This window comes from Lithobates pipiens, unplaced genomic scaffold (genome assembly GCF_037356315.1).
Source record: "Lithobates pipiens isolate NorthernLeopardFrog02 unplaced genomic scaffold, aLitPip1_a1.2 Scaffold_18, whole genome shotgun sequence".
Classification (NCBI taxonomy): Eukaryota; Metazoa; Chordata; class Amphibia; order Anura; family Ranidae; genus Lithobates; species Lithobates pipiens.
In genome coordinates, this window is record NW_027507758.1 from 27569156 (window position 1) to 27585135 (window position 15980).

At 44.5% G+C, this 15980-nt stretch overlaps 1 protein-coding gene across 2 annotated transcripts in view; it reads left to right on the plus strand.

Moving 5' to 3' along the window:
- Positions 1 to 15980, plus strand: part of FERMT1 (FERM domain containing kindlin 1) — a 98623-nt gene that overhangs the window by 59905 nt on the left and 22738 nt on the right. For both annotated transcript variants that reach the window (XM_077485495.1, XM_077485494.1), the window contains exon 11: positions 11730 to 11836. In XM_077485495.1, the coding sequence (XP_077341621.1) occupies positions 11730 to 11836 (107 nt within the window). The remainder of the gene's footprint in view (positions 1 to 11729; positions 11837 to 15980) is intronic.

Consider the following 15980-nt stretch of genomic DNA (forward strand, 5'->3'; position numbering starts at 1 on the left):
TTTCCAAAATAAAAGAACCAGGCGCTTGGCTTCAATTATGAGGTGTGGGTTCTTCCTATAATGCTTGGTAGGAATTATGAAATAGAAAAGCAACGGAGCCTCTTGAGCAGGGTTTCTCAACCAGGGTTCCATGGAACACTAGGGTTCCTGCCAAAGTTGAAAGAGGTTCCTTGAGCAATGAGCAATTTCTACCCCTCAGATAAGTTCTCATTGACACCATTGATCTTTTTAGTTATCTGTAAGGGGGTAATTCTTCTCATTGACCACAAGTGTAAGATGCATTCTTAGCATTGATTATCAGACTGATGTATTATTAGTTGTAGATATAGTAATTTTTAGCAGTGGTTCCCTGAGCCGGGAAAGTTATTTCATGGGTTCCTCTGTGTTGAAAAGGTTAAGAAATGCTGCTCTAGAGCAACGGTCCCCAAACTGTGGCCCGAGGACTAGATGCAGCCATTTTCTTGCTTTTATAATGCCCTTTGGGCACTATTTCATCCGCTGATACCAGCGGTGGGGCATATTTGTGGTGTTGAATTATTCACGTTAAGGTCATCACAGAGGACAAGGGGGCACTCTTTATGTCTAGAGGAAAAAATATTTTATCTCCAAATACAGAAGGGTTTCTTCACAGTAAGGACTGTGGAAATGTGGAATAGACTCCCTCCAGAGGTGGTTCTGGCCAGATCAGATAGATTGCTTTAAAAAAGGCCAGGATTCTTTCCGAAATTTAGATAATATAACTGGATATTGACATTTATAGGTAAAGTTGCTCCAGGGAAAATCCAATTGCCTCTTGGGGGATCAGGAAATCATTTTTTCCCCTTCTATAGCAAATTGGATCATGCTTTGGTGGGGTTTTTTGCCTTCCTCTGGATCAACTGTTTGTGGGTATAGGATTGTGTATATGGGATTGTATTAAAAATTTTTTTTTTGGTTGAACTAGAAGGACTTGTGTCTTTTTTCAACCTGACTATGTATCTATGTAACTATATATACTGTATTTCCCCCCACTGACACAAATGAAGGGGCACTGTTCCTCACAATGACTATGTATATATGTAACTATACATACTGTATTTCCCCCCACTGACACCAATGAAGGGGCACTATTCCTCCCAATGCTACCAACAATGGGGCCCAATGACACCAGTGAGGGGCACAATTCCACCAACAATGGGGAACAATTCCTCCCACTGACACCAACAATGAGGCCCAATTACTCTAACTGAAACAAAAAATTGGGCATTATTTTTTCCTCACTGATGTCGGAACCTTTCCTACTCCCAGTGGCCACAGTCTGCCCCCCCCCCCCCCCCCTAAAGTCAGAAGGACAGTAACCTGGTCCTTTGGTTAGAAAGTTTGGAGACCCCTGCTCTAGATGATCAATTACATTTTTCATGATCTGTGGTGTGATGTTCTGCCCGAAAAGGCAGCCCCATCAAACATTTATAGGGTCCCCTTTTACCAACATCCTCCTCTTGGGGTATAGTGGGGAGCTAGAAAGGTATTGGCCAACCAAGATGGAACCTGGTACAAATGAGTCAGAAGTTTATAGCAGGTTTCCTGCTTCCTTGTGTTGAGTTTAGATACACTTTAACTGAAAAGTGGTTGATTGGCTTGAAAGCTTCCACTACATATAGCTAAAAAAGAAGACCTGTCCTGAGAATTTTGATAATTCCTTTTGAAAATATTATGGGCTGCCATTGGGTTTACCTTCTGAAGCCGCGTACACATGGGCGGACTGTCTGTCCAACTTAGTCCGCTGAAACACATTTCAGCGGACAGTCCGCTCGTGTGTGGGCTTCAGCGGACTTTTTCATCGGACAGTCTGGCGGACTAAGTCTTTCGGAATTTCCGTAATATTGTCCGTCCAACTTTGGTTTCAGCGGACAGTCCGCTCGTGAGTAGGCTAGTTGGACGGACTAAGTATGGCGCATGCTCAGAAAGGATTTACACGGCGGAAGGTTGCATTGCTGAGTATTGGACGTCCTATTTCTAGTCCCGTCGTACGTGCTGTACACGTCATCGCGCAAGCTTTCAACGGACTGTCTGTTCATCGTGTGTGGTCAAGTCCATTCATTCAAAAGTAGGACGGACTGTCCGTCGGATTGTCTGACGGACTTAGTTGGGCAGACAGTCCGCCTGTGTGTACGCGGCTTGAGAATTGCCTGGCTGTTATGCTGACCTAATGAATGTAATTATCTGTGATCCACTGGTCTGGAACATGTATGCACATCAGAAAGGCTGGAGAAAATTTAGAATTCATTATCTGCGTACTTGTTCCAGGTCAGTAACTCAACAATAACAATTAGGACCGGCTCCCACCAACACTCTGCATTATGTTGGTAAAAAGTCTTGCTGGTTGCACCTGGAAGCTCTGCCCTGGGTTTTTCACTTAATAGTTGTATTGTAAATTGAATGATAAATGTACATATGATAGGCTTTACCTTGGAAAATGTGAAGCATACCAGTTATATACACAAGAACGTAAAATGATGAGACCTCAGTATAAACACTTTGTCCTTTCCACACACCTCCCACAAGGACACAACATTCCTTAAATAATCTCCCAAAGTGATGACTAAGCAGTCCTCCACCGTCCATGATGAGTCTACACCAATCAGCTGAAAGCTCCATCACATGGATTCCGACACATTACACAAACATCTCTGCCATCCCTTTTGGGTAATTTCGGGAGGACATGATAACTTGACCTAGTGATATGTGACCTAGTGCACAAAACACTGCTTTAACCAATATTACCAGCTTACTAAAATCCATATACTTTCAATCTGAACTTCGGGTATTATCCATTTGCATACTTAAAGAGGGAGTCCGCCGGGACTCCGCGTTTTTTTTTTAAAGCCAGCAGCTGCAGTATTTGTAGCTGCTGGCTTTAAAATAGTGACACTTACCTGTCCAGCGCGCCCGCGATGTCGGCACCCGAGGCCGATCTCTAGATCGTCTCTCGGGTGCTGCCGCCGCCATCTTGGGTATGGGAATCAGGAAATGGAGCCTTTCGGCTTCATTTTCCGGTTCCCTACTGCGCATGCGCGAGTCGCGCTGCGCAATAAGGACGGTCCCCGCTGCCTCTGGAATCTGTGTGTTTCCCAGCAGGCAGCGGGGCACTTGCGGAAAGGGACGGGCACTTGCGGAAAGGGGCGTAATCTACGCCCCTTTCCGCAGAGAGCTATCCCGGAAGTGGGTGCAGATACCTGTACTGTACAGGTATCTGCATCCCCCTCCCCCCTGAAAGGTGCCAATTGTGGCACCTGAGGGGGGGAGGGTTCCGATGAGCGGAAGGTCCACTTTAGGGTGGACCTCCGCTTTAACATTGGTCCAGCTTGGCACACTGTAAGTTTGTATATCTCATACCTGAGGGGTCACTGGGGAAACTGTTAGCCCCTGTACACACGGTCGGACATTCTGCCAACCAAATCCGTTGGATTTTGTCGGACGGATTTTGTCCGATGGATTGTGTCCGAAACTGTTGCATACACACGGCCGGACCAAGTTGTCGAAAAATCCGATCGTTCAGAACGTGATGACGTTATTTCGTTACGACAGGACTATGTTCACGCTAGTAGCCAATAGCTTTGGTGTAGGAATTTGATCTGAGCATGCGTGGCACTTTGTCCGATCAAAATTCTCTACACATGATCGGAGTATGTCCGATCGGACCAGTTTGTCGGAAAATATTTCCAACAAGTTGGAAAATTGGGTCCGACGGATATTCCGACGGAAACAGTCCGATGCAGACCACACACAGTCGGATTATCCGACAACACGGTCCGATAAGACACATTCCGACGGATTCTCCGACCGTGTGTACAAGGGCATAATCTCTGTAGTAGTCGGTGCTACTAGATTGATAGCCACTATAATTTCTAGGTCCTGCTGGGGTTCTTTGTTGCGTGGTTTCCCTTCTGCACACTGATCATAGGGGTTGCTCACATAGGGGGTATTCACTTTAAAGGGGTTGTAAACCTACTTGTTTTTTCACCTTCTGTGAATGGGGCATGGCCACCATTCACAGAACACAATAAGTGTTTTACTGGTCAGATCACCCAGTGAACACAGAGAAAAAAAAAGCATAAAAAAGAAAACTAACGCAGCCATCACATCAAATTACTGGTAATCTGCATTATATTACATTTTTAGTTCTGGATTTAATACCGCTTTAAACATTTTGAACCATTGTGTCAGGGCAAAGCAGCGTATATCCACCCCTAAATGGTCTGATGTAGGAGGAGAAATTCAGGGTGCAAAAAGAACAAGAGATGATGAGGGATCCCCAGAATCCCTCACCCCAAGTGAAGGTTACCCATGAGGCATAGAGGACATGAATGACCTAGAACAGGGGACACCAAACTGTGGCCCATGTGCAACATGTGACCAACTATGAGATTTCATAGTTTTCATATCCTCAGACTTAGTGCACAGAATGAAGATTTAGATCAGCTGGTCTCCACTTCCCCCCAGTAGTCTCCAGTACAAGTTAGATGAGGACACTCATTTACGAGGGGACTCTAATTGAGATGTAAGGGGGGATTCTGATGTGTCCTCCCCTGGGTAACTTTGAAGTTGCTGGGCCTCTCCACAACCTGAGATGGCACTGGACCATCTCCAAATCCTTTCTTTAGTTTCCTCGCCTCGGGCTAGCCAGCCCCGAGAAGTAAAATCGGGTGGATCCGCACCCCAGGCCATAGGCGTCCTGGGGGCTGGTCAGGAGAACCAGGACCATGCAGTCAGAACATACTTCTGGACCGGAACCCCGAAACACGTGACATCCGCATCTGAAGTACCCTCTCTCAGAAAGCACAGCAAGAGTGGCCCTCCCATTGGGCTGACTCAGAGAGAAAGTAACCTTAAAGCACCCAACCAGACTGTGTTTCAATGCCTGCCAAGAGTGACAGCGCCCCCTGTGGCCAGGCAGAACATCCTGTAGTCTAGTCAGACTGATGCTGAGGTCAAAATTTGGAGTAATTAAACCCAAAACAAACTGCGGTTTAGATTAAACATTAAATATCAAAAACATATAGCTCATGCTCTATGTAGCCGGCGCTACACATTTATTTATAAAACTGATTTATTTTCCGGCCTGTGAATATTTGTAAAACATACAAAGTGGCCACCATACTGAAGTTTTGGAGACCCTTGACCTAAAATAACTCAAATCTGGAATACTTCAAATAACTCAAACTAGTACCCTGGAGTTTAGGCGCGGTTGCTCCTCACAAATTTAGTTGCCAGGAGTAGTTATCTTGATTGATTTTTAGTGATCTATTGATTTCTCCCTGAGTTTGACCTTGTTGCACTTTTATCTTCTACCACTAGGTGACCTGGTACTTGGTGGTACTAGACATGAGAAGGGCAATCCAAGGTCAGGTTATGGGTTTTATGGGGTATCTCAGCCAATGGGCGGGGGTTCTCTTGAATCCCTTGGCCTGCAGGGAGAGCCTATAAATTTGGGTGGAGTCAGGTGATCTGTGTTTTGTGCCACCTGGACGGCTGTCTGGATGGACGTGTGTCATATTGCCCTGGGCTGCTAGGCCAGAGAATGGGCCTATCCCGGGGGCATCTGGCTGCTAGGCTGCCTGAGGGCCTATCCAGAAGCAAGAGAGAGAGAAGCGCAGGGTTGGGACTGCAGCTTGCAGTACAAACAGAAGTGATGGTTCTGCTGGCCGGAGACCCTGTCGTGGTCGGAGGTAGAGGGGGAGCTGTTGCCACTAACAGACCAACCGCCTTATTACCAGGGGCCACAGTGAGTAACTGAAGCAAGTCCCGATGCCGTATTCTCACCGAATGGGCGCGGTGGAGAATCTGAAAACTTCAAGCGGTGATCAAGTCAGGGACCCAACCAGCGGAGGTGACGCTTGCCGCTTGCAGAGCAGCCTTGTGTGTCAAGCCAGGGACCGAGCAGGCCAGTGGGGTGACGATAAGTCATCTGTGAGTACCAAGCTAGAGACCCAGCAGATGGGGGGGATGACACTTGAGGAAGATGTCACTGTGAAAATTTGAGGAGCTCAAGAGATTCAGTGGCAGTGAATCAAAGGGTCTAGTGAGAGACTGGGAGCTCAGTGTGCTGAAGAACTACCAGGAGAAGTTGTAGTAAAAGTGAAGGAACTGTTACACTTTCTGTTAGGAACTGTTAAAGACTGTTGCCATAGGAAACAGCATCCCTTTATGTGCAGATGTGTCGTCTTGCTAGAGACCTTTCCCTGCATGGCTGTCTTCCTATTGAAGTCTCAGAGTCTGCTAATTGAAATTGCAACTACTTAATGGTGTCCTGGCCCTAACCCTCTTTCCCCCATAAAATTTTGTAAGAGAAATAAACATCTCTTTTGCATTCAAGAAGCGTCTGGCACCCAAAAACGTTATCCACCTTGCACCCACTATGCCTCATAACCCACCATATACAGAAGGATGTCGGCTATCTCTGGCCCTGGAGATTCTCATTAGACTGAAGGAGGTTGGAGACCTTGCTACACTAGAATAATTTCCAAACCAGGAATGCGATGATGTAAAACAGAAACCATTTATCAAGGTAGATTGCATGAATAGGTTTGGATGAGTTATTCTAGGTCATGCATGTCCATTATGCCCCACAGGTAACCTTCACCAAAGGTGATGGATTCCGAGGATCCTCCTACACCAGACCATTCGGGGGTAGATATACGCTGCTTTGACCAGCTTGCACACTGCACTAGAAATATCTCAATAGTTAGTAAGTAAGTAATAAACAATCAAGTTCTAATACCTCTGCTAATGGTGTGATATTTTGAAGTACTCAAGTGCAATTCTTTGTATATAATGGATTAATGTAAACCTTTTTCAAAATACGTATTGTTGAAATCCAATACCTCTGAATTACTTCTGATGAAGTTAAAGCGGAGGTCCACCCTAAAGTGGACCTTCCGCTCATTGGAACCCTCCCCCCCTCCGGCGCCACAATTGGCACCTTTCAGGGGGGAGGGGGGTGCAGGTACCTGTACAGTACAGGTATCTGCACCCACTTCCGAGATAGCTCTGTGCGGAAAGGGGCGTAGATCTACGCCCCTTTCCGAAAGTCCCCCGCTGCCTGCTGGGAAACACACAGATCCCAGAGGCAGCGGGTCCATCCTTATTGCGCAGCGCGACTCACGCATGCGCAGTAGGGAACCGGGAAATGAAGCCGAAAGGCTCCACTTCCTGATTCCCATACCCAAGATGGCGGCGGCAGCACCCGAGAGACGATCGAGAGATCGGCTTCGGGTGCCGACATCGCGGGCGCGCTGGGCGGGTAAGTGTCCTTATTTTAAAAGTCAGCAGCTGCTGTATTTGTAGCTGCTGGCTTTAAAAAAAAAAAAAAAACGGTGGAACTCCCGGCGGACTCCCGCTTTAACGTGAAGTTCAACAAAATGCATTGTGATCTGAGGCTCAAGAGTCAGGGTATCTCGTAGTCTTTGTAGACGTATTGTCAGGGATACCAAATGTAGGTTCACAGTAGCAAGGATGACCGGATCTGTGTAGTTAGACTGAAGAAACGGAAACCTATAAAACGGAAATATATAATTTAAATAAGATGTAATAATAGTGTAATAAAACCCATCCAAACACCAACAAACAGAATACAGACCAAACGTGAAGCTATAAGTAAACCATAAGTAAGTAAACCATAACCAAGTGACAAAATACCCAACTAGCAAACTAACTGACAGAAAACAAACTAACTATAATATAATATATGCAAATAAAAGGGGAGCATGGATCAACGTGGTAAAACCAGAGATGCAAGGAACAGTTAGGAAGGGTGAACCAGGACTGGGATAAGGAACAAGGGGAGCACATATGGGCGCAGGGCAGGATTTGGGTTCAGGATTAGTCAGCAAGCATGTAATGTATCTGGCTAGCAGGCAAAACACTGAGGCAAGAGGGACGTAATACCCTCCCAGCAGCTAGCAGGTAAAAACAAATTGCTGGGATCTGCTGGGAGACGCCCACTGGTGAACACCGGAACTACAACCTTCTGGTCCAGGAACTGCAGTGCCATCAGCAGGTGATCCAGTTCCTGACACTTATGAACAGTCTACTGGATGCCTTATCGTGTAACAACTGACAAGATGTGAGCCTAGGGGGTATTACTATTTATTTATTTATTACAGGTACTTATATAGCAACAACAATTTATGCAGTGCTTTACATATACAGTATATTGTACATTTACATTAGGCCCTGCCCTCAAGGAACTTATATTCTAGGGTCCCTAGCTCACATTTATACATAAACATATGAGGGGCAATTTAGACAGAAGCCAATCAACCTACCAGTATGTCTTCGGAGTGTGGGAGGAAACTGAAGTACCCGGAAGAAACCAATGCAGGCATAGTATGGGGTCTTTTATATAAATTGCCTGTGACTTTTTTGATGAATTATTATTTTTTTAATTATTTTTAAACAATACATTATTTTTATTTTTTAAATTATGTTTTGGCTACGTGAGTGATACCATTGAAAAGTTGCTGTTCTATGTAGTGTTTCAAGCTGGACCAATGTAAGTATGCAATAAATATCTTACCCGACGTCCATGTAATTCATTTTAGTAAGGTGGTTAAATTGATTAAAACGCTACCTTGTGCATGTCAGCAGTTCACATATCTGAGGTCAAGTCATCATGTCCTCCCGAAATGACCTAAGAGGGATGGCAGAGATGTTTGTGGAACGTGTCAGAACCCATGTGATGGAGCTTTCCGCTGATTGGTGTAGACTCATCCTAGACAATGGAGGATTGCTTAGTCATCCCTTTGGGAGATTATTTAAGGAATGTTGTGTCCTTGTGGGAGATGTGTGAAATGACAAAGTGTTTATACTGAAGACTCATCATTTTATGCTCTTGTGTATATAACTGGCATGCTTCACATTTTCCAAGGTAAAGCCTATCGTATATAAAAGCATTTAACATTTTATTTAGAATACGGCTTTTAGGGCAAGTCTTCCAGGTGCAACAAGCAAGACTTTTTACCAGTATAATGCATCACGTTGGTGGGAGCCGGTCCTAATGGTTATTGTTATAGTTACTGACCTATGCGGAAAAGAAATTCTGAATTTTCTCAAACCTTTCTGATCTACTTACAACTTGGATGCCTACGTCACCAGTGCCTTCAAAAAGGAAATCTTGTGTATACGCTACGAGATCTTGCAAAATTTTACAGGAGCTTCTGGCAAGGGCATTTTCCCCTCTTTAGCAGAGCTCGTACTGTGCATGTACAAGATCTGGCACAGATGTCATCAGTGGGTACCGCCACAGGGAACAAAGAAGAACGAGCTGGCTGCCAATGGAGTTATTTTCAAAGATGGCGGTGAAAAAGTAGGACACTGGAAGAACAAATCTAGTTGGAATAAGAGGAAATATAAAAAAAATAGGGGGGTTACTAGATGTAAGTGAACTTGTTTCCCTAAATACTTTAAAATACCATTGGGGTTTTTAACCCCTTCACACCTAAGGGTAAAACAAATGTTAATGCTTAAGCACAATTTTGCAATTTTGACATGTGTTAGTAAAACTGTAAATATCATCATAACTAATTTGTGTATCCAGGAGGATTTTACCTTGTTTTTTTTTCAGGACAAATTGGGCTTTCATTTGGTGGTAAATGGTAATGGATCTCTCCTGATTTATTTTTTTTCATAACATAGGAAACTGGCCCAAAATAGTAAAAAAAAAAAAAAAAAGCATATTTTTTTTTAAATTTAGCTATTTATTTCTTGTTACTACCATAACCTACCACTAAAGAACAACCCAAAATAAATTCTCCAGTTTAGACATTAATGGCTGTGTGTTGAGTTATTTTGAGGGGACAGAAAATGTACACTGTTATACAAGCTGTACACTCACTACTTTACATTGTAGACAAGTGTCATTTCCTCAGTGTTCTCACAGGACAAGATATAATAAAATATTTACAGAAATGTGAGGGGTGTACTCACTTTTGTGATATACTGTGTGTATATATATATATTGTGGTAGTGTGGTACCCCATCAGCAGAAGGATGCAGGGTTCTCAACCAGGCAGGTTGAGGGGCTCCAGGGGATTTGCTTATTCTGGAGGAAACTGACATTTCAGTTTCCTTGTTATTTACTGAAAATCAGTTTTGGGATCTGGAGCCCAGGGATTTTGTAGCAATCCATGTGGGATGAAATCTCCAGTCCTGGATCCGGGTTTTGCAATCCACCAGCATACTGACTGGTCAGGTGTGTGTGCTGGGCTATTTGTAGACACCTGACCAGGGGCGTTGATAGGCCTACAAAAGATCTGGGGCTAGAGCCCATAGCAGCGAAGTAGAGAAATTCATACGCTTGGGCAGGCATACATGTGTATGTGTGTGTGTAGATAAAGATATATATATATATATATTTTACATTCGATTTTATATATATTATCATTACATCAGGGTCCCCAGAGAGCCTCCCCTTTACATCAGGGTCCACAGAGGGCCTCCCCTTACATCAGAGTCCCTAGAGAGCCCCTCTTACATCAGGGTCCCCAGAGAGCCTCCCCCTACATTAGGGTCCCCAGAGAGCCCCCCCCCTTACATCAGGGTCCCCAGAGAGCCTCACTTTACACCAGGGTCCATAGAGCCCCCCTTATTACATCAGGGTCCCCAGAGAACCTCCCCCTTACATCAGGGTCCCCAGAGAGCCTCCCCCTTACATCAGGGTCCCCAGAGAGCCTTCCCCTTGCATCAGGGTCCCCAGAGTGCCCCCCCACTTACATCAGGGTCCCCAGAGAGACCCCCTTACATCAGTTTCCTCAGAGAGCCCCTCCTTACATTAGGGTCTCTAGAGAGAGGGCGGGCAGTGAGAGATGATGTAAGCTCTCTGCTACCTGCGGCTCCACATTGAGGGCGGAACAGCGGTGATGCAGGGTGGGCAGTGGGATGATGTCATCTCTCTTGCCCGCCCGGCTCTCCCATGCTGCCTGCCCACTCTCCGGCTCTCCCGTGCTGCAGAGAGGCCACGGCCCAGTAGTGGGCTGTGGCCTTGTGGTTGGGGGCCCCTGGGACTCAGGGCTATGGGCCCCAGATTCGGGGCTATAGCCCCAAAAGCCACCCCCTAGCGCCGCCACTACACCTGACCATGGTTCTGAGCTGCACCCTCCCGAGGAGTCCAGGTAACCAAGGGATGTCTGCACAGTTCTGTCTATCAGAGTAGACTGAGGGTCCAAGCCTGTGGGCTGGAACAGCAAGGAAGCTGGAAAAGAGTGCTGAGGTACAGGAACTCCGTTATAGAGCCAAGATGGCTTAAGTATAAGCCTGAGCAGCAGTGCTGCTAAAGAGAGCCAGGTAGCTTTTTTTTTTTTGTATAACTTACATTGTTTCTGTGGAAAGCTGAAACCCCAGTGTGGGCAACTCTTCAGTTATTGGACTTGTTTTCTTTTTCCTTTAATAAATGTGGGCCAACAAGCCCTTAAACGGCACAACTGGCATGGACTCAGCTCACTGGTAGCTCTACCCTTAAGCTAAAACAACCCCAAACTTTACAATGTATATATATATATATATATATATATATTTTTTTTTTATATACACAAGTATGCCCTTATCTTGCAGATAAGGAGAACTTTCTATAATGACTATATTACATTTTATACAGTACATGTTCAATATTTGGGTAATAAGACATCTGTGGAAGCTGTGCTAAAATGCATCATTCTTTCAATAGATACATTTTAGTTTATTTGTTTTTTTAGGTTGTGAAGTTGTTCCAGACGTCAATGTATCGCAGAGAAGGTTTGGCATAAAGTTGCTCATACCAATTGCTGAAGGAATGAATGAAATATATTTAAGATGTGACAATGTAAGTATAAAAGTTCTCCTTTATCTTCCCACTTAGGGTCAATTCACACCAGTGCGGTGACCAGCATTTTTCTACACTGTAAAACGCCAGTCATCTCTAGAACACACAGAAACATTTATGTGAACAATGGAATCAATGGCACCCCCACACGTCTGCTAAAGAGCATTTCATTTCTCTGCGTGTTGGGAATGCATGCAATTTCACCCGTGTTTCTGACACGCAGTAATAATGTGAACTTAGCCTTAAATATATGCTGTATTGTCAAAAGTTTGCTACCAAATGACCACCACATCTATGCGAGCTTGGTGGACATCCCATTCCAAACCCATGGGCATGCTTTGGAATTTGCCCCTGTTTGCAACAGTAATGCCCCATACATGCCATCAGACTTTCCGACAACAAAACCGTGAATTTTTGTTCTAAGGTTGTTGGCTCCAACTTGTCTTGCATACACACGGTCACACAAATGTTGGCCAACAATTACGAACGTGGGAATGTGGGTACGACTAGCCGATAAAAAAGAAGTTCAATAGTCATGTGATATTTTCCATTACGAACGCTAGTTTTAAAAGACAGAGCACTTTTCGGCTCGTACTTGATTCCGAGCATGCGTGAACTTTTGTGCGACGGACTTGTGTACACACGATCGGAAAATTTGAGAACTTGCTAGCCAACATTTGTTGGCGGAAAACCCGACAACAAATGCCAGATGGAGCATACACATGGTCGGACTTTCAGCCAACAAGCTCACATCCAACATTTCCCATCGGAAAGTCCGATCGTGTGTACGTGGCATAACAGTCTGCACTTTTCCAGGGAGGTTCTCTACAAGAATCTGGAGTGTGCCTTTGGGGAATTTGTGGTCATTCAGCCAAAAGAACATTTATGAGGTCAGGTGCTGATGTTGAATAAGAAGACCTTGGTGTTCCAATTCATCCGAAAGGTGATATCAGCAGGGTTGAGGTTGGGGCTCTGTGCAGGACACTCAAGTTCATCCAGACCAAACTGGTCACACCATGTCTTTATGGAGGTGGCCAAATTGTTGTTGTAAGGTTGGAGGGTTGTCTAAAAATTCTTTGTATTCTGTTGCTTTAATAGTACCCTTCCATTGAAATGCAATCATTTGGAGGGGTCCATATGGGTAGGTGTGAAAGTTAGGTATCCAAAAAATTTTGGACATATAGGGGTTGGGTTATCTATGGTTATCTACGATAAAAGAGACTTTTATTTTAAATCATACTTACCTGGTTGACGCAACATTGGTGGCGACTGTCAGTCACAAGCTGTCTGCTCTGCCCCCACCATGATCACTGCAGCACTGGGCTGTGGAGCAAATTATTTTAGCAAATGAGATGAAGCTCTGCTAACTTCCATCATCCAATCATGTGCCAACTAAACTGCATTCTCTTTTATTATCCTTGCACGTGATTGGATATTCTTTGCAAAGTGAATTTTAACCGCATTCACTAAGTTAAGGGAAAATTCCTTTTCAAAGTCAGCAGCCGATTTTCCTTTAGTAAATCAACCCCTTAGCAGGGATATGCAATTAGCGGACCTCCAGCTGTTGCTAAACTACAAGTCCCATCATGCCTCTGCCTCTGGCTGTCATGCCTGTGGCTCTTAAGAGTCTTGCTATGCCTCATGGGAATTGTAGTTCTGCAACAGCTGGAGGTCCGCTAATTGCATATCCCTGCCTTAGTATAATATAGTGCAGACTTCCTCTATCATTGTGAACAAGCTAGCAGTGGTGAAACACGACAAGTAAGGTGGTTTTGGGTGAAGACATTAATGTATGCAGTTTTCATCTTTTTATGAATTAAATATAGAAAGAAGAGCTTATGAGTGCAGCTTTTTTTTACTGTTGAGTGGAGGCGGGCAATGGTCACCAGTAACTGGGTCATCCGTGTGGATTTGCAGCATGTCTGGAGCAGAGCCTTGGGTTTGGCAATACCATCCTTGAAAATTGTTTTAAAAAACTAGAAATTATGGTTTGAAAATTCTCTGTCCAAAAAATTATTGTTAAGTCAATGTTATAACTGTGTTGATTGGTTAAAGCCTCACTCTAGGAATAATTTTAAAACCCATGCCTGCCCCCCCTACCCCCTTACTAAGTGTTGGATTAAAGAAATCCCTATCTAAATGTCCTTTTTTACTTACCTTAAGCTGCAACCTGATGATGCCTCAGCCCTAAACTCCATACACACGATCAGAAATTCGGCCAGCAAAAGTCGGATGTGAGCTTTTGGTCAGAAATTCCGACCGTGTGTAAGCTACAAATTCGAGGTATGCTCGGAAGCATTGACCTTAATTTTCTCGGCTCATCGTAGTTTTGTACATCACCATGTTCTTGACAGTCAAAAGTTCAGAGAACTTTTGTGTGACCGTGTGTATGCAAGCCAAGCTTGAACGGAATTCCATCAGAAAAAACATCCAAGTTTTTTCCGATGGAAAATCCGCTCGTGTGTACAGGGCATTAGTCTTCTCATCTTCCATTTACCTCCTGCTTGGGTCCTTCTTTGGACTCCTGCATGACGAGGACACTTCCTATTGGTTATCCCATGGCAGAGGTCCTCTCAGGATCCAGTAGAGAACTACATAATTATAGGGTGGGTAAGGGACCTGCATTTGTGGAGCTCCAGTCACACCACTGGATTCACTGTCCCCTGTACTTGGAAACGAGGGACTTGGAGGGGGAGTATATATGGCTTCAAGGTAAGGGTAAAAATTGCCTAGTAGAATTGGTTTGAGGGGGGTGGATGGGAGGTAGAGATGGGGAAAAAGTTGAAAATTGTATCAAATACTTATGTAATTTTCCTTTCCTGGCACCAATCCAAGGCATACTATCGTATGTATGCTTCCATGTTGGTGTCAGGAAAATGGAAAATTCTACCAAATTCTTACTATAATTTTTGTTTCCTGGCACCAATCTTAGCCCTTGTACACACGGTCGGAGATTCCGACGGAATGTGTCCGATCGGACCGTTTTGTCGGATATTCCGACTGTGTGTCGTCTACAACGGGCTGTTTCCGTCGGAGTATCCGACGGACCAAGTTTTCCAACTTGTTGGTAAAATTGTCCGACAAAACGGACATACTCCGATAATGTGTAGAGAATTCCAATCGGACAAAGTGCCATGCATGCTCAGATCAAATTCCTACACCAAAGCTATTGGCTACTAGCGTGAACGTAGTCCAGTCGTAACGAAATAACGTCATTGCGTCGGATTTTCTGACAACTTTGTCCGACCGTGTGTATGCAACAGTTTCGGACAAAATCCGACGGACAAAATCAGACGGATTTGGTTGTCGGAATCTTCGACCGTGTGTACAAGGGCTAAGGCAGGATACTATCGCATGTATGCTTTTATGTTGGTGCCAGGAAAATGGAAAATTGCATCAAATACTTTCCGTAATTTACTTTTAAATGCACCAAATCCATAGCAGTATAGTACCACATGTATGCTGCCATTTTGGCACCAGGTAAATGGAAAATTGTATCAAATATTTACCGTAATTTGACTTTCCTGGCACCAATTTATAGCAGCATGCTACCACATGTATGCTTCCATGTTGGTGCCGGAAAATGTAAAATTCAAATACTCATTGTAATTTTCCTTTCCTGGCATCAATCCCTTACAACACACTACCACATTTATGCTGCCAATTTGGCACCAGGAAAATGGAAAATTGTTTTGAATACTTACCATAATTTTACTTTTCCTGGCGCCAATTTATTGTAGCATATACAGTATGTGGTTGTATGCTGCCATGTTGGCGCTAAAGCCTTGTACACACGGTCGGAGAATCTGTCGGAATGCGTCTTATCGGACCGTGTCGTCAGATAATCCGACTGTGTGTGGTATGCATCGGACTGATTCTGTCCGAATCTCCGTCCGACCCAATTTTCCAACATGTTGGAAATATTTCCCGACCAACTGGGCCGGTCGGACCTAATCTGATCATGTGTAGAGCATTTTCATCGGACCAAGTGCCACGCATGCTCAGATCAAATTCCTACATCAAAGCTATTGGCTACTAGCCTGAATGTAGTCCCATCGTAACAAAATTACGTCATCACGTTCTGAAAGATCGGATTTTTCGCCAACTTGGCCCGACCGTGTGTATGCAACAGTTTCGGACACAA